A 22983-nucleotide genomic window follows, 5' to 3' on the forward strand; every position below is an offset into this window, starting at 1 on the left:
GTAGACAGGTAGGTAGACAGGTAGGTAGATAGGTAGGTATCGCCCCCGGCTGGCGCGAACGCCCTGGGGAGTGCCCCGCAAATTGTACAGTACCTAGGTACTGTACCTATCTTAGAAAGTGAAGACAACGGGCCCGGGCACGAACCTTAAGGGCTCGTGCCGCGGCTCAGGCTGACGAAGCTAGAATAGCCCAATCAGGGGCGCCTACAGCAGTCTCGTCTCCAAAGTACAGGTACCTTGGAAACAAGCCAGGTGCCGGCTTCCTTCGTACCTAGCTACCTACAGAGCAGGTAGCAGTGACTTTCCAAGAGACTGCTTGAGAGACACTTTTGCCCGAGGTCTTTGTACCAGGATACCGTAGATATGTAGACTGCTCAACGATGTTCAGTACAAAGCACCTGTTGAGTGGCTCGCCCCAACCGATGAGATACGTGACCTATCAGCTATTACTGAGTACTACCTACTTGGTCAACTCGGTGGCGCCAATCAACGTACTTTTACTAGGTAGGTAAGTTGGTAGGTAGGTAGGCTGTCAACAAGGTCCCGTTGTGGGGCAGCGACTTTCCGCCCCGGTGACGACAGCTGACAGCAGTAGGTCCTAGAGTCGGAAACCGGAGGCACCAGAGAGGCGACAGAGTCTCGGGGATGGTCATGAGGGTTTTGCGAAGAACAAGCTGCATACCGAGGCAGCAAATACTACAACAACAGTACGTCCTCTTCAGGCCCGGCTTTCTGCGCGCGAAGTTGCTTCTCCCAGTTGTGACCGCCTGGCTGAGCGTATATTGCACGGTCGCTCTGTCCCTGGGACTCTGAAAGCTAAGAACAGGGACTCGGATCCTCGTCTTTGCCGGGACCGAGCAGCCACCACCGTATCTCTCGGTCGGGCAGAAGCCGTGACGCGGCAATGGGGAAAGCTTGGCGTCGATGCAATGCTACCGTCCCAGGCGAGAGTCGATGGGGCTTGCCTTTGGCCTGGGGAGCGGCCGAGCGTGACCATTTCGGTGTGCGAGCGCGCATACAACATCAGTCCCTGTCGCCAGTCCCTGTCGACGGTCCCTGTCGACGGTCCCTGTCCAGTCGAGCTTGGAGCAACCGCCCCTCCACGTCATCCGGCACCGACCCCGGCGTGGCCGAGATGCGAGCAAGAGACGGACACTTTTACTCGCTCAGCCTCCTGCCCCTGCAGATCCCGCCCAATTGCTGGGCTTGAAGCTGTGGGTGGGTGAGACGGCATGTAGTTCCACTGTGGTTGAACTCGGCCGTGCTTGGCACAGTATGGATGGGGACGACACTGCCATGGCTGATGAAAAAGGACATGCATGTACTTGCCTCGTACCTGAGCAACTGAGGCTATGGATAGTATACGGAGTAGAGGGTCATGCTAATGGGGACTTGGGGCGGGCGGGGACCTGATCTCGCGGTCCCAGACTACTAGCAAGTTAAGTCTCTTTTCTTCATCAGCCGACACGTGGACCGGATAAAGTAAGGACGTTGGTGCCATACCGTGCACAGAGTCAATCAGCACGGTGGTGTGCTCCTGTCAATGCATACAATACATACCTTAATAACCAGGAGCAACTCCCAAGGCTGAGCTGAGCGCGGCGCGGTTCCGGCCCGGGACCAAGCTTCCCATGCTGTGAGTTCCCTCATTGCCCTTCCAGCCGGCTCTCGAGTTGCCGCTGACACCCAGAGATGCACCCCCCATGCGCTCCATCGCCTGGCTAGGAGTCCTAGGACCGATGCTGCGCGCAGTGCTCATGGCATCCCATTCCCACAGAGAGGGCAACTGTCCTTGACTACCAAATCCCGACACTCGGTCGATCCAAAGCCAGTCTCTCCAAAGCCAGTCGATCCCCCGCCAGTCGATCCCCCTCCCAACCCAGGGCGAAACCACTCTCCGACCGATGCAAGCTTGCCTCGTCTACATGCACACACGTCCAATGGGAACAGGTTCTTGCATACCACCCTTGCCCCCGGCTCATGAACCCATGCCTTCCCAATCTTGTCCGTCCACTGGTCCACTGGTCCACTGCTGCCGCGGGGCGGGGGCGGGGTGAGGGGGGGAGGACGGGCTTGCCGCCAAGCTGGCTTGCTCAAAGGTCCAAACTCTGGCGTCCCTGCCAAAGGCTTGAGCCGCATCTGTCAGACTCCGCCAGTACTGACCTCCCCACCCTTGAACTCCGTGTTGCTCGCCTCGGCCTACTCTCCATCACGGCGCCCCTTCAACCAATGGGACAAGAACCGAGCCGAGCTCTCAGAGCCCTGCCAGCTCATGCTTCCGTCCCCCACCCCCATGCAGCCGGATATCGTTGGGCACGCCATGCTCGGCGTTCGAGCGCCTCTGTGGGCTTACCGGTCATTCCGTCATGCCCGCTCCGAGCCCTGTCGATCGTCTTCAAGTCAACCATCGCTTGGCCCTGCCTCGGTTCCAACCCACGCCCTCTTCGACTCTATATAAGCCATCACTCCGACCACTCTCCTGAGCCCTCGCCTGCTCCAGGTCCTTGACAACATTCACATGACAAACCATAGCCTCCTGCTTCATACAGTCCCGTCTTCAACGCACCCGAGCTATCTATCCAAATCTAACTTCTCTCAAACCGTCCGTCTTCGTCATGGCACCCACCTCGAACGATTCCGTCGCCGTCAACGTCGGCAGCTACACCAGGTTTGTCATCTCCAGTCCCTTTCTCGTCTCTCCTTGCTGACCACCCTCCCTGTCTCCTAGCTCCTCCGGCATGCCCTCGTCGTCCAAGGGTGGCTCCCAAGTGTCCACCAGCGACATCCAGCGATGGTTAGACTCGGCCGGCCCGTCCGTCGTGAGGCTAAGCCTCGTTCGCCCGAACCCACCGTCACAGCCGAATCCGCCTGCGGAGACCTGATACGTTGCCCTGAGCACCATCTTCCTGAAGCTTAAGCAGGAGGGGTGATTCGACAAGGCACGTCCACACCCGGCGGCGTGCTGGCCATTCTTTGCCGCATAGTGCCGTGGTTGGAAATGCTGTTTCACGTTATCGGATTTGCGTTGAATACATATACCTGCGATGGAAGCAAGATTGATCGAACCGAGGCTTGGATACCTCTGCGTCGTTTCCCCCGAGGCCCATTTGTCTGCCTTGGGGGACTGGATTCCTCATGTGGAGAGACGTTCACTGTTTTTGTATGCACCGCCAGCTTCGTTGCTTGCCTTTCTTCCCTTTACTCGGCAAGCATCCTTTTGCCACCGAATGCATGCTTCCGTCCCCCATGTTGAGGAGGAATCATCAAGTCTATAGTAACGTCTTCATCCGCTCCTCTATTAGTCAGCAGCAAGTGCGTTATGTCGATGGTCACGGACTCACGGCCCTCACCATACAAGGCCACTCGTGCAATACGACAAGTATTGCATTATTCCCTTTGGTATGCCACAAACTCTCACGCAGATGCTTCGTCTCTTGTGTGGATGGCGTAGCTTTCAAGTCCCTAAAGCACGTTCGCGTCGGGGTTCCAGATGTCATGGCTCGAGATGTTCGGTCAACATAACCACACTTGACTTCTCGTCCTCGTCGTCCTCGAGGTCGTCGTTTTTCTCCCGTGCACTCAACCAGCATGATCAGAAGCTTTCAACAAGGGCACTGTACGCTCCGTGCTCCCGGCTGGTGCGTGCCTATGAGCCATTTTTCTAGCGGGACACTTACATGGCAATGATGTTCAAGGCAAGTTGTTGCGGCTCGTTGATGGCGTCGTGCTCAACATATTGGATGGGATGTCGAGGCTGTGGGCGTACCCAACCACGACGTACACGGGCCAGCCGGCAATTTATTGCGTCCGCGTCCTAGCATATCCGCACAACCATTCAGTATACTGCCCCTCGCAGCTCTCTTCAAATGGAAACACCCAACTGCCCCAGTCGCTGACAGTCCTGCGAAGCAGAGTCAGCCAATGCGTGCCAGCTCTCGCCACAAAAGCGCCGGCTTATGGAACTTGTCTAGTAGCGCATCAGTTTACACAACGCAGCAGTAAGTAAAGCCACGCTGCCTAACTTTATTGGCCGCTGCGTGAGAAAGCTGCCAGGATCATAAGAGTTTCTATCTACTATATACAATATATGTATCGCTACTTGATAGATAACCAGCTCCCTATAGCAAGTGCTCATAGATTAGAGCATATTACAACCCTATAATACATAGCTGGTGACATTCCGTTTCAATGGTAGTATAATGAGAATACAGAATGAGTATTAGGAAGATACACCAGCATTTCGAACATTTACTGATAGAGGCGAGGCAGTTACTATGTATCAGTTTAGCCTTGTCTATTCTACTCAAACTACGGATATTGAAAACGTACTAATACTAGTTAATAGGATAGTTTTTCCGCCTATAATAGGTTATATATTTCAGTATATAAGAGTATAGGTCTTACTCCTAGTAGAACCGAATAGCGCCAAAGGCGTTTAATGTAAGAATGCTCTATCCTCCAAGTAAGTAGACTCGTCTAAAGAAGCTGTGCGATGAGTCAAGTACGCTGTCGCTCAAGCTAGACAACGATTGCTTTATATTATAGCTTGAACCGATTCGGTATCTCGCAAGTCCGCTCTAGATTTCCTACCAGAACACAGGCAAGGATGAGACGACGGGCACTGACGAAGCTTGGCAACTAGTTTCTTGGGAGACGTCTAGGTCGTCCACTCTTGGGAGAACAGAGCTGGATTATGCTTTTGTATGAACACTGCATCGGCTGCTTGGCCACCGCATCTCGGAAGGGTCCTCGTGTCGTGGTGACATTACATATGTACAACACCCGCATTGCCGTGTTCCGAGACAGGGCCCCTGAGCCGGCATATCCGATGTGAAAGTCGGCATATTTCGAGATCTACTCGGCAACTAACGGGACCGACGCCGGCACCCGAGGCAAGCCCCGGCTTATTCCCAGTTATGTAAGTCATGGCCATGCATGGCGTGATGGTCTCTCCAAATTGGCGTCCCCGTACCTCTGCCCCGTTATGTTACACATCACCTGAGCATCTCATCTATGCGGTTCGTGATTGGCAGGCCCTTGGGTGGCGCAGGGGATGGCGACGCGGAGATGAGGCCGAAACTTTAGCACGCGTCAACCTGGCGAGGGATTCCGAGCATCCCAGTACTTGATGTAGCGGCACGACGGGGGGGGTGAACCATATACAGTCGCGTCCTGGTACTCCAGATCGGAACAGGGACAGGGGTTGTGGAGATGTTGCGGCACTCGGATGATGGCCGATTCGCATGCTGCTGATAAGAGTTTGCCACCGCTCGTGTCGTCGGGCTGTTTCTCGGCCTCCGAGGGACAGTCAGCAGGCGCTTAAGTATGGCGGCTCGCAAGGGACGCTGGGTACCATTTCGTATTCGTTGATTCAGGTGATCTGTATTATGGGCCAGTCAGGAACAGCGACCATGGTGAGTAGTCGAGATCTGATAATGGCGTCGTCTTTTATACCGAGTACAGGGTAGGCCGTCGCGTGCATGGTAGACCACCAAGGCTGCATACGCTCAGTGGCCTTACCCAGTTCTGTGAAGCAGATTACACACATGTGACGAGTAAAATTATAGGCTCGTGCCTGATCTGTTTCATCTTGCATGGCGAGATGAGACGCAGCGGAAGATGGGGAAGATGGGTTGCGTTTCTCGAGTGCATGCAGGTGTCTCGCGCCGAGACGATGCATCCAATGGCACCCACGAGGCTGCACCCTACCATCCAACTACCTGATGTGGGCTACGGGCGCCGATCCACATGTGCCTGGAACCATTGCCGAAGCGCTCTAGAAGGCGGAAGTAGGGTTTCTTCCATGTGCTGAGCGTTGCAGACTGTAATGTGTTTTTGCTTGTCTAGCGCGTGCCGTCGCGGAAACGTGGGGCAAGCCGTTGGCTCGGGCGGGGACCAACACTGTCTGTCCTGTTGGCCGCGCGGGGTGTGCAAGAACCCGCAACGCGTGAAGAGGTGGATGGTCCAAAGTCGTTGAAAGCGTCTCGGGGGGGCTTGTATGGTACGTACAGAGTAACTGGTTACCAGTTGGCACCTGTCAGGCTGGTCCAATAATTACCGCTACACCAAGCAAAATAGGGGCACCTCCATTAGGGCGGAGGGGCATAATTGGCGCGTATTAATCAGGCATCTTGTCCTGACAGTAATTACTGTAATTACCTCTCACCCCAGTCGGCCTCTTGTCGATCATGTGCTTTTGGCCTGGCATTTGTGGAGATTTCAGCTGCGGGCTGGGAAAGACGAAGAGAAGCAACGCCAAGGTGGAAAACAAGAGAGGCAAATGGCACATACATGACTTGCGGAAGCACCGAAAGAGGCAACGACAGAAGAAGGAAGAAGACGTGATTGATCATCGACGACAGCGAATCCAATCATGCGGGGAACGGCCAAGCCAAGCTTCGCCGCCCGTCGATGGTGCTACCCGATGGCGTGCTTACCATTGGTTGCCGCAATTGCTAATGAGAGCAGAAAACTCCATAAATGGTCCATCTCCCCATAGTGCGAAGTGGGTTCCCCGTCGAGCACGCAATCCGCCACCCAATTTATTTATTAATCCGCGGAGCCTCCTCGCGCTTCGGCGCTGCCTCTGATCACTCCTCTCCATGGCGCTGCAATACCCTCGTTGCCCGCGACCGTGCCTGATTTGGCGCCGACAAGACAGACAACCGACCAGGCCGTCGTCAGCCGCTCGACTCGCCCCCTCTTGCGCGCTTTTCCATCTAACCGAGGCAGCCATCTGATTCCCCATCTCGACTCGACTCGACCCGGCTCGTTCATCCATACACGCACGGCGTACACACACGCACATCTACGTAGCCCATCTATCTGTCTGCGATACATAATTCCTCACAATGGCGCAAGCCCCCTTGTCGGCCGGCGACAACGACTCGTCGACGGCCCCCAAGCACGATGTCGAGGCCAAGACCCGAGAGCCGTCGCACGACGACGCAGAGGGCCTCGTCTTCGCCCAGTCCGACTTCCTCAAGCGCTCCCTCTCCGCGCGCCAGGTCCAGATGATCGCCATCGGCGGCACCATCGGCACCGGCCTCTTCCTCGGCACCGGCAAGTCGCTCGCCACCGGCGGCCCGGCCTCGATCCTCATCTGCTACGCCATCATCGGCGCCATCGTCTTCATCACCATGCTGTGCCTGGGCGAGATGTCGGCCTTTGTCCCCGTCGCCGGCAGCTTCTGCACCTTTGCCGGGTAAGCTGCTCCTGGGACACGTGTCTTGCTGTCTTGCGAGAGGCGCGCTGGCTGACCATGGCTTTCCTTGGTTGGGGACAGCCGCTTCGTCGACGACGCATTCGGCTTCGCCCTCACCTGGAACTACTGGTTCAACGACGCCGTCTCCACCGCCTCCGACTTGGTCGCCCTGCAGCTCATCCTGCAGTACTGGACCGACCACTTTCCCGGCTGGGCCCTGAGCCTCATCTTTCTCTTCATCCTCATCGCCATCAACGTCATTTCCGTCGGCGCATACGGCGAGCTGGAATACTGGCTGAGCCTGCTCAAAGTCATTACCATTGTGGTGAGTGGGCCGACGAGAAACACGGTCCGACGCCGTCGCTGACCGGTTTCCTCGCCAGGCCTTCATCATCGTCGGTATCGCCGTCAATGCTGGCGCCAACTTGGAGGGCCGCTACATTGGCGGAGAGAACTGGCGCCTTCCCGGGGCCCCATTCGTTGGCGGCGTCGGGGGCTTCGCCTCGGTCTTCGTGACGGCCTCTTTTGCGTGTAAGTCGGCCGCTCCCTCGACCCTCCCGGTCGGTACGTGGCCTGACTGTGCGTGCACCAGACGGCGGCACCGAATCCATTGCCATCACGGCCGGCGAAACCAAAAACCCCACAAAGAACATGCCCCGCGTCGTCAAGAACGTCTTCTGGCGGATCCTCCTCTTCTAGTACGTGCCGACGAGCAAACACGTCGAGCCCGAAAACCACTGACCGCCTGCGCCTCAGCATCCTCTCCATCCTCCTCATCGGCCTCAATGTCCCCTACACCTACCCGGGCCTCAACTCCAAGTCGACGCGCACCTCGCCCTTTACCATTGTCTTTCAGATGACGGGCGCCCGCGCCGCCGGGAGCGTCATCAACGCCGTCATCCTCACCAGCGTCCTGTCGGCCGGCAACCATGCCCTGTTCGCCGCGGCTCGGCTCTTGTACACGCTCGCCATGGAGGGCCACGCCCCGCGGGTTTTCGCAAAGCTCAACAAGAAACAGGTCCCTTGGGTCGCCGTGCTTGCCTCGAGCGCCATTGCCGGGCTTTGCTTTGCCTCGAGCTTCATTGGAGCCGGCCAGCTGTGGAACTGGTTGCAAAAGTAAGTTGCCCCCCGGGTTCTCGAGGGGGTGGCGAGGTGTCGGATCCTGCCTCCCCTCTTCCAACGCCCACACGTGTCTGACTGGGGGCTTAGCATCGTCGGCGTCTCCAACCAGCTCAGCTGGATCTCCATCGGCATCGCCTCCATCCGCTTCCGCTCCGGCCTCGAACGCCAGGGCAAGACGCACCTGCTCCCCTTCCGTAACTGGACCTATCCGTGGGGCCCCTGGATGGCCGTCGTCCTCAACTGCTGCCTGGTGCTTATACAAGGGTGGAGCTGCTTCAGCCCCAAGTTCGACCCCGTTAGCTTCGTGAGTTTCTACATTGAGCTACCCATCATGCTCATCATGTATCTTGGGTGGAAGCTTTTCAAACGGACCAAGCTAGTCGGGTTGGACGAGATGGACCTGGAAACGGACGTTCACACTGCCGACGAGCACGCGGTAGAGAAGAAGAAAGGGTGGCAGGCAAAGGCCAGGAGAGCCGTCTCTTGGATATTCTAATGCTTGGCCGAGTTACCATTCACGAGCCCCATGACTCCGTAGCGTCTTGATAGCCAGCTTTCATTCCAATCATGTACATACAAGTCGCCAGCTGAAGCATCCAAGTCGACAAGTCGCACCAGAGCCGCAATCGATCAAGTGTTCCACTCGTGTCTGTCCGAGCGGTATTCCGCCAATCTGATGTGTATGCACGTATTGACACGTGTTGGTATATGTGCGCGTGTTTGCCTGGGATAATTTTCGGGCTTCAGAGCTGGCCGGTGGATGACCGAGCGCCTTGTTGGAAATAGAAGCCGCCGATCCCTCGTGGCCGCCTTTCTGCAACAGTCGCAAGGAATAGAGTGACGGTGTAGTCGGTGACGTCACTTGCCGGTGCCAAAGCCTCAGCGATTCTAGAGCAGGCTGTGCCGTTGCTTATTACATTCTCCACTCGTAGAGGCGATAGGCTTATGCCCGAATAGCCAAGCCCTACGTATCCCTGCTATGGCGCGGTACTTAGTTGCCGTACAGCATATGCAGCCTGCTTGCGTTTGTCACCCCGTGCTAACTCTGTGATATCCCCTCCCCCGCGCTTAAACTGGCCATCCCCTTCAGCCGCTGGCATGTTTCCGGTCCCCTCGTCGGTGCGGGGACAAAAGAAATTCAAGCACCATGAATGTATCGCTTATGATCCATTTGAGCATGCTGCTTAATGTTTTCTCCGTTAAAAGTTTTTTAAAGCCCCCCTTATAAGAGGGACTTGGTTATTGTGAAAACGGCTTGAAACGGGACATCTTTCAACACCACGTAGAGTATCCGTTCAAGAATGCATCTACGCAATGTCCGAGTTATCTCTCCCGATGCCCTTTAATGCCTCTTGACACCTTTTCGGTGGGCTGTGTGATAATGGCTGTCTCGGCGTCGGTAGACGAAATCATGGCGTCCTAAGTGCGAAGACTGTGACCATCATCACGGAATATCTCCGAGTTGGATTTCCTTCTGCTAAGTTGCGGCACATCGATAGAGAAAGCCTGGAGATCCCCCCCTGCTATCAGCCGCAGGCGAAGAGAGAAGAACACGCAACACGCTCCTCGTCCTCGCCCACAGCTGAACCCGTAATGCCTGGCTTCTCAACATCAAGGCTTCATACGACATGACGAGCCTAGAGGTGTTTTCGGTGCGTGGCGACATATTTCGTGGATGGTAGAGCGCAGAGGCCATGTATCTTTTTAGAGCCCTGCCCCCATAGCGCGTGGGAGGGACTCCGCATGGCGCAGAGGGAGCAGGGGTGGGGCGTGGGGTGAGGCGTGGGGTGAGGTGTGGGGTGAGATGAGCAGATGCTCTATTATCATCAACACGCCCCTACCGCACCTATTGGTAAGAATCCCGTGTTTTCCTGCATCGCCATGCTCGGTCACGATGCCCGTGGAAGTCCGTCTCCCGTATTCCCGCATGCACGCTTCTGCGTTAAAGCTGATTCTTCATCACCGCTGTCGCGCAATCGACGGCTGCGTCCTCCGACAGCGTCGGTGACCCGTCAGGTGGCTTGACAGCAAGCTTGGGGGGTCTAATTCGCTACCGCCAAGGCAAAACGCCCCACCCAAAGGTTGAATCCCTTCATCACTGCATGGGCTGCATGGCCGTTTGCCAATTGTCTGACTGCAACCGCGGCCGGTTAAGCAAGTCAAGGTGGACACGCGGCCGGCGCCGGTAGCAAATGCGCGCAACTACTGCACGCACAATTCGAGGGTCTAATTCGCTACAGCTGCAGCTCTAAAAAACGCCCTATAAAGCTGCGATATCGGATTGTCGGCCGGCAGGGCAAAGATGTCACTCTCCTCCCAAAAGGGGGGGTGAGGGGAGGGTGAGCTTCTCGCCGCACCTCCGGGATGTGCGTACCGTGATGGTTTGCATGGGTTGTGCTTATTACCTGGTTACCGCGCCGATCAGGCAGGCAGGGATGGGGAAGAAGTAAGCCCGTAGCCAATACTCAGCTATTATCACGCTAGTGCTGTGCTGTATGCAGAAGGCAGAGAGATTCGAGGCCTTGCTGTGCTGACGAGACAAGGCAAGGGTGAGAAAGCAGTCGAGCATTGCGATGAGTATATAAAAAAGTCTTTCCTCCTAGACCTCGACCTGTTCCAACAGCTAGGATCCAAGTCGATGCATTCGACCGCTCGTGGTTGACTGCATTCTCAAGTATCACAACTCACCCCCACGGCCAAAGCCTCCCGGTTTGTCTGCCGCCGTCTTCGGAGCACGCGCTCCCAGAGACCGAGTCATTTTCGGGAGACACCATTTCCAGTCTCTTACCGTCCCGTCTTTCGCAGTCATGGGGACTTCTGGGTCGTCCACGGCCGCCTGTCGAGGCTCCGTTTCCACGTACAGGCCCACAACTTGACACTGCCATCTGCTTCCCTGTGCATGTCCTTGAGTGAGTGCTGATATGTATTGCCATTCATAGTGCTGGAAACGATCAATCCGGCACCAACGAGTCGTGGGCCCTCGCGGCAGCTCGTGTGCAGCGCTGGCTCAACGACCCGGACCAGCCCGTCAGCGCAAAGATGCAGAGGCCGGACCTCAACCCCGCACCGGCCGCAAATCTCGCAAGGCCGTCGGGACCAGGACCAGTCCTAAACAGGTCGGCAAACGGGTCGTCGGCTCCAGCAAGTGATGGCTTTGCCGGCATCGGGACCCATTTTGGCTCGCAGTGATACGGCTTCAACAGCTGCATGTCGAATGGCGGATTGGGACAAGCAGCTGAAGCCAAGCGCTTACATTTCCAGCACAATGTAGGCGGCTATTGCGAACGATTCTTTTCTGCAATGAGATGAGATTGCACCATGCGATGCGACGGAGGTTCAATGCATAAGGCTCCACAGCGGCCCGCTCCGCATCTCGGCCCCGCTAGGAAGCCGGGCTCCCTTTTCGGTACACGGCTAATTACGAACAATTCTTCAACGGCGATCGCAACGTCTCCCCACAAATAACGACGATCGACTGGCCCGACGGCTGTGCCTGCCAATGCCTTGCCCTTTGTTGTGCACAAGCAAAAGCAAGCCATCTATTTGGCGAAAAGGTTTTTGGGTAAGTGTCCAAAGTATCAAGGACGGTACACGAAAAAGCTCGAAAAAAATGAGGAAAATATACAAGTCGCAAGGCCCTTTTTTTGGCAGATCTGGATCGGGGTTTGGAAGGACAAGACTGGTCGACCAAGAGAGTGACTGGGAACACGGCACACACCCCGGCCTATATGTCACAAGCTTTAAACTGACGATAGGTATGGCCTACTCTGGTATGTCTTGAACCTCGATCCACGATAGACAGCGGCGACTGACAGGCACGACGACCCAGTGACGGAGCAGGGCCCCGGGAGCGCTTCCTCTACGAGCCACCACGTGGCCATACAAAGCACAGGCGACGAGGAAATGGAAGCGACGTGTTCGTGGTTTGCCTCGCCAAGGTACAAAGTACCCATGGAAATAAGACGGGGGTTCCCTGCTGGCGCATATGTCAGGAAGTGATGGCATCCTCCATGACTATCTGCCCAGGGCAGCTGCGCCGCGTGTCGCCTTTTTGATGGGGCATTGCATATGCTTGGAGGACTGTCAAGGTCGTGGTCCAATAAAAGGCGGTCCGGAAATGACTGTCGGTGGTAGGACAAAAGGCGGAATTCTCGGTGCCACACGGAAAATGGAGGACAGGCGGTGTTTCGTCGGCATTTTGTCGGAAAATTTATAGACTCGGCTATAGGCCAAGAGCGGGCCATCAATGGCCAGTCAGTCAGGTCATGAGGGTATCGTGCCGCACAGTGCATGCACAGTGCATCCAATGATTTTGAGTGGCCGCTCGCTCCTCCGTGCATCGATTGCGCGGCTGCCCTGCAGTCGGCGTTGTCCTGCTACCTGCACAGTACTCCGTGCAGAAGTCCGCTGACCTCTGGCGTCTTTGATCTTTATCGTGGGCCAAGGAGAATGGTTGGCGAAGTAGTACGAATTACATGGGATGTCAATTAACTTGTCTTGGCATCCTCCCTCTGCTGCACAGTGTGCGCGGAGATGTGGGCCGGCACAGTGCGCCCGAAGCTACCCTCCCGCAGGACCTCGAAGATGCACGATGCACCCTTTTGCCTCTTGCCCACTCCCGTCTTGCAGGCCGCGGCGAGCCTTGCTGCCCAAGAGTGGCATGAGAAGGGAGCGTTGGCTCTAATCTTCTTGTGTTTAGGGCCGAGTGGTGGTGTGTTTGGTCTAGTCGATACTAGACTCGCGCGCCTCCGCTTTTCCTCGACTATTTCTTGCTCCCCTTCCTCTCCCCTCTCTCCTCCTCCCACTGCCGCTTGGCTCCCCCCCCTCCCAAAAGACCGACGAAGACCGACGAAGACTGCCTGGCCTCGTCGTACCTCCTCAAGCCATCGTCCCCTGCCCGTTGGATGTCCATCGCCAGCCGCAGTCCGCACCACGCCCTCCAGCACACAGGCGGCCCCCCTCAACGAGGATCCGTCGCCTCCGCCACTCCATGGTGCAGCAGCAGCAGCCCCGACGACCATGAGCCCTCCATGTCCGGGTCTAAGCCGGCCACGCGCCTGCTCCCGGGCGATGGCCTTGGCTTCCACATGGTGCGTCTGCCGCTCCTGGATCAGCGTCGTCATTCAGGCTGACACGCACTGCCATGTTCCAGATGCGCTCCGAGGCTGATCAAGTGGGCTTCCCCCTCTTCATCTCCCACTCCCCCCTGACCCACGGCAGCCCTCCGCATCCCGTCCAACCCCGTGCCGATGCTACAAGAGTCTCCAAGAAGAGCAAACAGCCGCCCCGGGCCAAGGCTGACGGTGACATCCTTCATCCTCCCAAGCACAACCATTCCCAGCAACCGCGTGAGCAAGAACAGCACCGACACGATGCCCATCACTCTCGCCACCGCAAGTCCGGCGTCCAGCGCAAGCAGGTCTGTGCTCTCTCGCCTACTCCCAACATCCCGCGAGGCCACACCCTTGCCCGCTGACAGCCGCCGCAGCGCACCCGCAACTCGCGCATGAAGTGCCACGCCTGCGGCACTGGCGAGACGCCCGAATGGCGCTGCGGTCCCGACGGTCTCGGCACGCTGTGCAATGTATGTGGCCTAGTTTTTGCCAAGCAGCAGCGGCGTCGATCAGGAGCTTGGCATTAGGGAAGGCGTAAGAGCTGGGCGAAGTCGTGAGTCCCGAGAGAGGATGAACGTGTGGCAGCCAGGACCAAAGTCGCATGTGTCCATCTGGAGACTGGCACCCTCTCTGCAACAGCATCACCAACACGAGGTTCCGATCCCAGACGCCGGCATGTCCATGACACATGGGAACAAGGCGATTTGGAGCGCCGCTTCGAATCCGTACCGGCAGATCGGGTCTCCTCGTGTCCTTCCTGGGAAAGCGGCGCGAGGCAGACATGAACTGTCATCCTGCTGCGTAGCAGCTCGAGCACGGCTCCGGTTCATACTTCAAAATCATTCATCCTCCCCCTCGTCATCCTCCCCCCAGCCACCGCCTCCTGGCGTCTGAATAACGACGCTATCCCCGGGGCCAAGCTTGGTCGTCGCCTTGGCGCCCAGGTTGATGATTTTCTTCTCGCCCGTCATCTCGTCCGTCACATGGATAGCATTCAGCCCCGCGTGTCCATCGCCCCCTCCGTCCATGCCGAACGGACGGCGAGACCTCCGCTCGCTAAGAATCGAGCACTGGACCGGCACACGAAACTCAATCTCGCGAATGGTTCCATCGCCTCCTCGGTTCTTGCCGCGCCCGCCCGAGCCCTTGCGCAGCTCGAAGCGCCGCAGGATACAGGGATAGCGCTTCTCAAAGACCTCGGGGTCCGTGATGCGAGTGTTGGTCATGTGCGTGTGGACGCCGCTCTGGCCTGCCCACGTCGGCCCGGCGCCGGAGCCGCCCGCGATGGTCTCGTAATAGCCGAAGCCGTCCTTGTGCTCGCCCGTCACGGCGTCCTTGCCGCCGGTGCCAAAGGTGAGATTGTTGCAGCAACCTTGGCTGGCTGCGCAGGCGCGGAAAGCCCGAAGCACCACGTCGGTGACTCGCTGCGACGTGAGGACGTTGCCGCCAACGACAGCGAGGCCGGCGGCGGGGTTCAGGATGGTGCCCGAGGGGACGACGATTTTGACGGGCGTCAGACACCCCTGGTTCAGCGGGATCGACGACGAGACGAGACTACGCAGGCAGTAGATGATGGCCGAGTGTGTGATGGCTATCGGGGCGTTGGTGTTGCCCAGGACCTGGGGGCCTGTCCCGGTAAAGTCAAAGGTGGCAGAGCCGTCGGGCGAGATGGTGACGGCGAGGCGGATGGGCGTTCCGTCATCCATGTAGTCGGTGGCCGTCAGCGGCTCCGGCCCATGCTTGGCGAGGGTGGCCCGCATGAGGGCGCGGACGGCGTCCTCGGCCGTGTGCTGGATGGCGTACATGTATCGGTGCACGCAGCCAAGGCCAAACTCGGCGATGAGGGCCTTGATGAGCAGGATGCCCTTGGCGTTGGCCGCTATCTGGGCCTTGAGGTCCGAGAGGTTGTCCTGCAGCCTCCGCGTGCCCGAGCAGCCTTGGTGCCGAGCCGGCTCCTCGAGCAAGAGCCTCCGCACCTCGTCCTCGTCGAAGCGGCCGGCGCTCACGAGCTTGGTCGACTCAATCGCGGCGCCTTCTTGCCACAGCGCCGACGAGGTGGGCGGCATGGATCCCGGCAGAATGCCGCCAATGTCGGCGTGGTGGCCGCGCGAGGCCACGTAAAACGCCAGTGCATCTCCGTCGAAGACCGGGGTGATGACGGTGATGTCCGGCAGGTGGGTGCCGCCGCACGACGGGTGGTTTGACACGAGCACGTCGCCGTCCTGAAGCCGGCCCTCCCACAGCTTGTGCTGGTGCTGGACGGCGAACTGCATGGAGCCCAGATGCACCGGCACGTGGGGCGCGTTGGCGACGAGGCCGCCGTCGGGGCTGAAGATGGCGCACGAGAAGTCGAGACGCTCCTTGATGTTGGTCGAAACGGCCGTCTTCTTCAGCGTGCGGCCCATCTGCTCCGCCACAGACATGAAGCGATGGCCGAATACGGTCAGTTGGATCGGGCTGAACTCGTCACCCGTGGCGTCCGGCAAAGACTCCATCGGGCGAGGAGCGGCGTCGACGACGACGTAGCTGTCGAGGATCGTGGCCGTCGTGCCCGGCCAGACGAGGATTGTCTGGGTGTTGTCGATGATGAGGGCCGGCCCGGCCAGGTGCGCTCCCGCAGGCAGACCCTGCAGCTCGTAAACAGGGGTCTCGAGGTAGCCGCAGGCGTCAAAATATACGGGGCTTATTCCGCTGGGAGCCGGGGGCGAGGAATGGCGCATCAGCTTCTTCATCTGGGCAAAGGGAGTGCTGGCCCGTCTGGCCCCTGTGGCGCCGACGGCCCTGATACGAATGTCATCGACGACAATACCCTTGTCCGGGAAGTGGAAGCCAAAGCCGCGGCGGTGGGCCTCCTCAAACTCGCGCTTGAAGTCCCAGTCGTCGTCGCCCTTGCGGATCATGAGGGAGCTGCTGGAGCCAACGTAACGCATGCTCAGGTAGGCGCTGTGGGAGATGCGTCCCGGCGGAAAGCCTTGCTTGATGAGCTCGAGGGTGGCCTGCTCGGCGAGCTGCTCGAGCTGGAGGCGGAGGGCGGCCTTGGTTTCGTCACGGTACATGATGGCCGCGGGCCGCTGAACCTCGTGGACGACGTCGGCCAGCGAGATGCCGTAGGCCGACAGGACGGACGAATACTTGTGGATGATGATGCGTGAGATGCCGAGAACCCCGGCGACGGAGCAAGCGTGCTGCCCGCCGGCGCCGCCGAAGCAGGCGAGATGGTGGTCGCCGGCCTCGTGTCCGCGTGCCTCGGTGAGGGCGCGGATGGGTCCAGCCATGCCCTCGTCGGCGACTTTGAGAAAGCCGAGGGCGACTTCTTGGGGCGAGAAGGGCGACAGGCCGGAGCGCTTTCTGTCCCGGTTAATGTCGGCCGTCAACTCGGCGAACTTGGCGTCGACAATGTCCCGGCTCAGCGGCTCATTCTCCTCGGGGCCAAAGACCTTGGGGAAGTAGTCTGGGAGCAGGCGGCCGAGGAGAAGGTTGGCATCGGTTATGGTGAGGGGCCCTCCCTTGCGGTAGCAGGCGGGCCCCGGATGGGCCGAGGCCGAGTCGGGCCCAACGTGGAAAAGGCCGTTTTTCCAGCCCAGGATGGAGCCTCCTCCGGCAGCGACGGTGTGGATGTCGAGCTGGGGCGACTGGATGGCGATGCCGGCCGTGGTCGTCTCGAAGACGTGGTCATAGGCGCCGGCGTACCGCGACACGTCGGTCGAAGTCCCTCCCATGTCGAAGCCGATGATGGGGCGGCGTTCGTCCTCGTCGAAAGAGGTCTGGGCGTAGCCGACGACGCCGCCGGCGGGCCCGGACAGGATGGCCTTGAGGCCGGTGAAGTTGCGGTAGTCGGCAAGGCCACCGTCGGACTGCATGAACTCGATGCGTGTGGCGGCGGAGCCGAAGCCGCCCTTGAAGTTTGCGGAAATGGAGTCGATGTAACGTCGGATGACGGGGGTCAGGTAGGCGTCGGCGACGGCGGACATGCCGCGGGGGACGACGTTGATCATGGGCTGGACCTGCGACGAGAGGGTGACGGAGAAGCCCACGCGCCGGGCCAGTTGGCCGACTAGGAGCTCGTGGTCCGGGAAGGCGTATGAGTGGATGAAGACGACGGCAACGGAGCGAAAGCCCAGCGCCCAGAGCTCGGCCAGCCGGACCTCGATTTCGGCAGGGTCGGGCCGCCGCAGGACACGCATCGTCTCTCCCGTCAGGGCGGTGACGAGGTCGGCGTCGTCCGGACCGGGGACCGTCTTGGCGGCGGCGGGGTCCTCGGTGTAGTCTTCCATGGTGACACGCTCGTCGATCTCGACGACGCGGGCAAAGAGAGCCTCGGGCCTCGAGACGGAGAGATCAAAGATGTCGGGGCGGGACTGGTTTCCAATGGCCAGGAGGTGGCGGAAGCCGCGGGTGGTGATGAGGGCGACGGGGTCTCCCTTGCGCTCGAGCAGGGCGTTTGTGGCGACCGTGGTACCCATGCGAATGGACTCGAAGTGGAAGAGGTCGAGGGGCTGGCCCCGGGGCAGGGACTCGCCGGTGACCAGCTCGAGAACGCGGCGGATGCCCTCGGTGGGTGCATCCTGGTAGTTTGCCGGGTCGACGGAGAGGAGCTTGAGGACGATGTCGTCGTCACGGCCGGGGACAGCGGCGTGCACGTCGGTGAAGGTCCCACCTCTGTCGATGGAGACGCGGATGCGGAGCGGCTCGGCCATGATGGCTTGGCTTGCCGGACGGCAGGGAGGGGGCTTTCGATTTGCGTTGCTCTCTCTCTCTCCCTCTCTATGTACGCACACAAGAGGGGGATGGCGAGAGAGATTGGGCAGATGTACGAAGAGGCGCGGGGGGAAGCTGTTCAAAGTAAAATAATGGGAAAGCGTGAGGTTGGGGTCACACGGTATGACGGGATCTTGTGTGTGTTGCGTGTGTGTGTGTGTGTGTGGGTGTGTATGTGTGTGTGCCGCCCAGTTGGGTCCGGAGAATGCCACGGGGTATGGAGAAGGTTTATACGGACATGGACGCACGCATGGGGAACGAACGGGGAGGAACGCTGGGCGACAGGAAAAGGAGTCCCGTCAACCCAGTTCCCTGTCTTATTCTCGTGGCCAAGTGCGCGCGGGCCAAGATGGGCAAGGACCCGGGCGGCTTCGGGGGCGCAAGCACCGGAGTGGGTCCGCGGCCGGCCCGGCGTGCTGGAAGCGTCGTGGGGGTCTAGCAGTACGTACGGAGTACTATTATATACTAAGCGAGAGCGTTGCGCACAGTACGTGGATACCCTCGCAGGTACTGTACCTGTACTGAAGATAGTGGGGCTCTGCTGCCATGACGCGGCCCGTGATTGGACGAGGCCACGTGCAGGCGACACCGGGGTTGCTCGGTCAAAGAGATGATGAACAGCGAGCAGCCGGAACAGACTGAACAGGACAAAAAAAAAGAAGTGCCCCAGGCCAGAGTTGAACTGGCGACCTTTCCAAGGCACTTGCCGTTTTTCCGCAACTTTGCAGTTGAACTGCTCTTCCGTTGAGCTACCGGGGCTTGGGTGTCTGCTGAAGGTATTCGCCGCTCCATCGCATTAAGTACGTACCTGCTCACCCGGGCCCTGCATATGTATGTACCCGGTACGTGCCACCGCGCCCGCCCGCCAGCACTTGCCGGACCGAACCCTGGTTCATCATTTCGTACAGTACCTAGGTAGCTTGGGAGGTAGGTACTTGGCTAACAGACTAGGTACCTTGGATAGGTACTCTACTAAATGCCTTGCTCTCATGCGCACTGTCCAAACTGTGCGCGGCCGTGGATCCGTCGGAGTCGATTCCCGACCCTGACCGCAACTGTGGTCCGGCTCGGCAGCCTCGTCTCATCCCGACGCTGTTTCTGCGCCGCCGCCGCCGCCACTCCTCTCCTCTTCAGCTATCGTGCTCTGGGTGCCGCCTCGGCTCACAATCCCCACTCCCACGCGCCCCACGCCAAACGCACACGACATTGCATACATAACGCACAAGAAACTCACTCACTCATTCAGTCACTCACCCACTCACTCACTCACGCATGCACACGTACATGCAAGACTCGCTCAGGCACTCACTCCTCCTCACGCTTGCGTCTCATTCGCGCGCCGCGCAGTTGGCCCCGTCGCTCTCCATCGCCGACGACGCCCGCTGACGGCTGAGACCAGGGAGGGGGGAAGGGGGGGGAGGATCGTTGCATCTCGGCTTCGTTCTCCGCCATCTGCTCGGCTTGCCCACTGTCCGTGACGCGTTTCTTTTTCCCTCTCTGTAGGTCCGTGACAGCATAGGCGGGCATGGCTGCTCGCGCCGCCGCCGCCCCGGTCACGGCCCCGGCCACGGACCACATGTCCTCCCGGCCCGTCGCGTGAGTCCCGAAACCAACCGCCCTTCCCCCGCTCTCTTGCTCCCCGTCCGTAGCTTCCGGCTCCGGCTCTCCGCCCGGTGACACACGTTGCTTGTCCCCGCGTCTCTCTGCATGCATGTGCTAACCCGGGGGCCGGCCTCGCATAGCTGCCTCCACTGCCGTCAGCGGCGCTCGTACTGCTCCAAGGAGAAGCCGAGCTGCTCGCGGTGCCGCGATGGCGGGCTGGCGTGCGTGTACGAGGGGGCGAGGAAGATTCTCGTCAACGAGTCGTGAGTCCCTTGGGCCGCGTGTATGTTTGTCTGCTCAGCACCGACGCTTTTGTTTGTCAGTTATCTGAGGCAGCTCGAGGCCAAGGCCAAGGCTTTCGACGGTGGGCCTCTTCTCTTATCCTCCTTGTTCTCTACTCCTCCTCCTCCTCCTCCTCCTCCTTCTTGTCTCTCTCTCCCTTGACGGCCCGCGAGCTTGACGGCTGACCTGTTTCCATCCGGCAGCCGCGCAGTCGAGTGAGGCCAGTGGCGATGGCGGCCGAGACCAGGGCGCCGCGCTCGACGGAGACGAGGACTTCGGCGACGAGCAGCCCTTGCTCGAGCCCTTTACCCAGCTCAGCCTCGACCGGCCCTTGACCAGTAAGTCCCCGTCTCCCTCCACGCCCCCCCTCCTGCCCGCCGCCGTTCTGAGCAGGGCCGGGAGCCAGGCTTCCAGGGCCCCGCGTCGTCGGACAACTTCCTGCGCAACGCGCGCAAGCTGTCGGGCCGCTACGGCGCCGCCGCCGCCGCCGACAACGACGACGCCGGCCTCGACGACGCCAACCTGTACGAGCCCGACGCGCTGCCCTCGCGCCGGCACACGGTCCTCCGGCTGAGCTCACGGCTGCCGCCCGTCGACATGGCACGCCGGCTGTTTGCGGCGCAGTACATGTACATCGGCACCATCTTTGCCTTTACCGACCCGGCCGACTCGTTTGAGCGCCTCCTGGCCGCCGCCTATCACGCCGGCGCCCCGGACCTGCGCGACCGCGACGGCTGCCTCGCCTACGCGAAGCTGCTGCTGGTCCTGGCCTTTGGCCAGCTGTACTCGGTCAACCAGTGGGTCGGCTTCCGCGGGCCCCCCGGCTTCGACTACTTCACCGACGCGCTGAGCCTGCTGCCCGAGTCGCACGAGGCCGGCTCGATCCTGGGCGTCGAGACGCTGGCGCTGGCGGGCTACTTCATGCAGAACATGAACCGGCGCGACGCCGCCTTCCAGTACGTCGGCAGGGCGCTGCGCATGGCCATCTCGCTCGGCCTGCACCAGGAGGTCAGCCCGGGGGCCGCCACCGCCGCCGGGGCCGGGGCCGACGAGGCGGCGGCGCGCGAGCACCGGCGCCGCGTGTGGTGGTCCGTCTACAGCCTCGACCGCATCCTGTGCGCCAAGTCGGGCAACCCCCTGACCATCCAGGACGACGACATCGGCGTCGACCAGCCGGCGCCGCTGGCCGGGGCCGACGACGCCGCGTCGTGCCCGGCCGTGATGCTGCGGCACTACACGCAGCTGTCGCGCATCCTGGGCCGCATCCACACCACCATCTACCGCCGCGCGGCGCCGCGCTCGGGCCGCAGCCTGATGGCCTCGGTGCAGAGCATCGTCCTGGCCCTGTCGCGCTGGCACCGCGAGCTGCCGGACCGGCTGCGCTTCGAGCCCGCGCGCCTGCGCTTCAGCCGCGAGAGCGTCGGCGCCCTCGCCCACTACTTCTTCTGCATCAACATGACGGTGCGCCCGCTGTTCTTCCACATCGTCCAGCGCCGCCTGCGCGCCGTCCGCGCCGCCGGGCCCGGCGCGCGCCAGCGGGACTGGAGGGAGGGCCTGTCGCACACGACGGCCAGGGTCATTGACATGTGCGTCGGCGCGGCGCAGGACACGGTCAACATGATGGTGATTGCCTCGCAGCGGGACATGGTTGGTGGGTCTTGTTGCTTCTTGTCCTCTTCCCTTCCCATGGGTGAGGAGTCGTGTGAGGCCTCGCTGATGCAAGGCCAGCGACGTACGGCTACATGGACGGCGAGCACATCTTCTCGGCCACCATTGTGCTCGTCATGGTCTGCGCGGCATTCCCAACCACGCCGGCCAACAGCTTGGCCATGAACGCCGGCCTCAGCCTGCTGCGCAGCATGGGCGAGCGCGGAAACAGCCACATGGGCGCACGGCACGAGCTGCTCGTCCACCTGCACGCCAGCCTTGCCGACCATGACGACCAGCATCACCGCCATGACGGCAACAAGACGCCTACCAGCACCAACGACAACAACGACAACACGACTCAGGGCGCCCACCACCAACACAGGGCGTCTTCGCTTCCCTTTCCGCAGACCGCCATGCCGCCTCAGCACCAGGGGCAGATCATAGGCTCCGTCATCAACCCCCCGGGCCCCGACGGGGTAAGCGAGGCGCTGGCGACCTTCCCGGCCGTCGACAGCAGCGCCCTCGACGAGCCCTTTTACGACGAGAGCGCCACCACGGGCATGGACTTTGGCCTCTGGGAGGAGGGCTTCGCTTGCCCGACCATGGACTTGGACGGCGCCGGCAGCGTCCACCTGTCCGACTTTATCCACAGCCACGACGTCTGAAGGTAGAATTATATACATCACCGCTCTCTCGGGTAAGAGAACAGCGGGACTGCCCGTAGCAGCAAGTAGGTAGAGGCACCGATAAGAAGGCGAGTAAAGGGGGGGGGGGGTTGACTGTCCCGTACAGCGAGTGTCCGACTTACATACACCGGCACAGCCGCCAGCGGCTAAACATATCCGCCTCGGCCTCCCTCCGCCATGTAAGCTTTTTCCATCCCCAAGACACGTCCACGGTGCCGCCGCGGCCCCCCAGGACGGAAATGGCCTCCGTCGCTTGCACGGCTGCTGCTCCACACGACGTGGGAAAAACTCGGACTCTGTCCCACCACGTTGCGCCCCTACCGGGGCTACGATACGTCCAAACGGGCAAATGGGAAAGTTAATTTTCCCATCTCGCTCCCCCTTGTTGCGGAAAAAAAAAATTAAACACATAATTTAGTGTACGCACATATACCCGACCAGAGGGGAGGGAGTGCGAGCCAGAGCCAGACAGCCCGCGGACGAGAGCCGGCAAGGCAGATGCAGAGTTGCAGTAAGAGGGGGAGGAGGAAGAAGGAGAAGTTTAAACACGAACCCTTGCATTCTT

General features: G+C 60.0%; 5 protein-coding genes and 1 non-coding gene across 6 annotated transcripts; 4 read left to right on the forward strand and 2 right to left on the reverse strand.

Annotated features, from left to right (window-relative positions):
- Nucleotides 1–2615: 2615 nt before the first annotated feature.
- HRG_05045 (uncharacterized protein) lies at nucleotides 2616–2882 on the forward strand (the record flags this gene model as incomplete). The annotated part of the gene is made up of 2 exons (XM_044863516.1): nucleotides 2616–2668; nucleotides 2729–2882. The coding sequence occupies 2 exons, from the start codon at nucleotides 2616–2618 to the stop codon at nucleotides 2880–2882; spliced, it is 207 nt and encodes a 68-aa protein (XP_044722130.1).
- A 3969-nt stretch (nucleotides 2883–6851) lies between these two features.
- On the forward strand, nucleotides 6852–8822 carry HRG_05046 (amino acid permease domain-containing protein; the record flags this gene model as incomplete). The annotated part of the gene is made up of 6 exons (XM_044863517.1): nucleotides 6852–7204; nucleotides 7286–7529; nucleotides 7588–7735; nucleotides 7797–7902; nucleotides 7961–8320; nucleotides 8414–8822. The coding sequence occupies 6 exons, from the start codon at nucleotides 6852–6854 to the stop codon at nucleotides 8820–8822; spliced, it is 1620 nt and encodes a 539-aa protein (XP_044722131.1).
- A 4534-nt stretch (nucleotides 8823–13356) lies between these two features.
- Nucleotides 13357–13967, forward strand: HRG_05047 (GATA zinc finger domain-containing protein; the record flags this gene model as incomplete). Its single annotated transcript, XM_044863518.1, has 3 exons — nucleotides 13357–13416; nucleotides 13479–13745; nucleotides 13815–13967. 3 exons carry the CDS (start codon nucleotides 13357–13359, stop codon nucleotides 13965–13967), a joined length of 480 nt encoding a protein of 159 aa, XP_044722132.1.
- A 312-nt stretch (nucleotides 13968–14279) lies between these two features.
- Nucleotides 14280–18137, reverse strand: HRG_05048 (hydantoinase b/oxoprolinase domain-containing protein; the record flags this gene model as incomplete). Its single annotated transcript, XM_044863519.1, has 1 exon — nucleotides 14280–18137. The coding sequence occupies one exon, from the start codon at nucleotides 18135–18137 to the stop codon at nucleotides 14280–14282; it is 3858 nt and encodes a 1285-aa protein (XP_044722133.1).
- A 723-nt stretch (nucleotides 18138–18860) lies between these two features.
- HRG_12082 lies at nucleotides 18861–18957 on the reverse strand. Its single transcript has one exon. It is a non-coding gene; the product is annotated as a tRNA-Cys (tRNA).
- A 766-nt stretch (nucleotides 18958–19723) lies between these two features.
- Nucleotides 19724–22397, forward strand: HRG_05049 (fungal specific transcription factor domain-containing protein; the record flags this gene model as incomplete). Its single annotated transcript, XM_044863520.1, has 7 exons — nucleotides 19724–19794; nucleotides 19941–20063; nucleotides 20124–20164; nucleotides 20286–20420; nucleotides 20489–20643; nucleotides 20707–21733; nucleotides 21811–22397. The coding sequence occupies 7 exons, from the start codon at nucleotides 19724–19726 to the stop codon at nucleotides 22395–22397; spliced, it is 2139 nt and encodes a 712-aa protein (XP_044722134.1).
- Between the last annotated feature and the right edge of the window lie 586 nt (nucleotides 22398–22983).

The sequence above is a fragment of the Hirsutella rhossiliensis genome (genome assembly GCF_020360975.1).
Source record: "Hirsutella rhossiliensis strain HR02 chromosome Unknown scaffold00004, whole genome shotgun sequence".
Taxonomy (NCBI): domain Eukaryota; kingdom Fungi; phylum Ascomycota; class Sordariomycetes; order Hypocreales; family Ophiocordycipitaceae; genus Hirsutella; species Hirsutella rhossiliensis.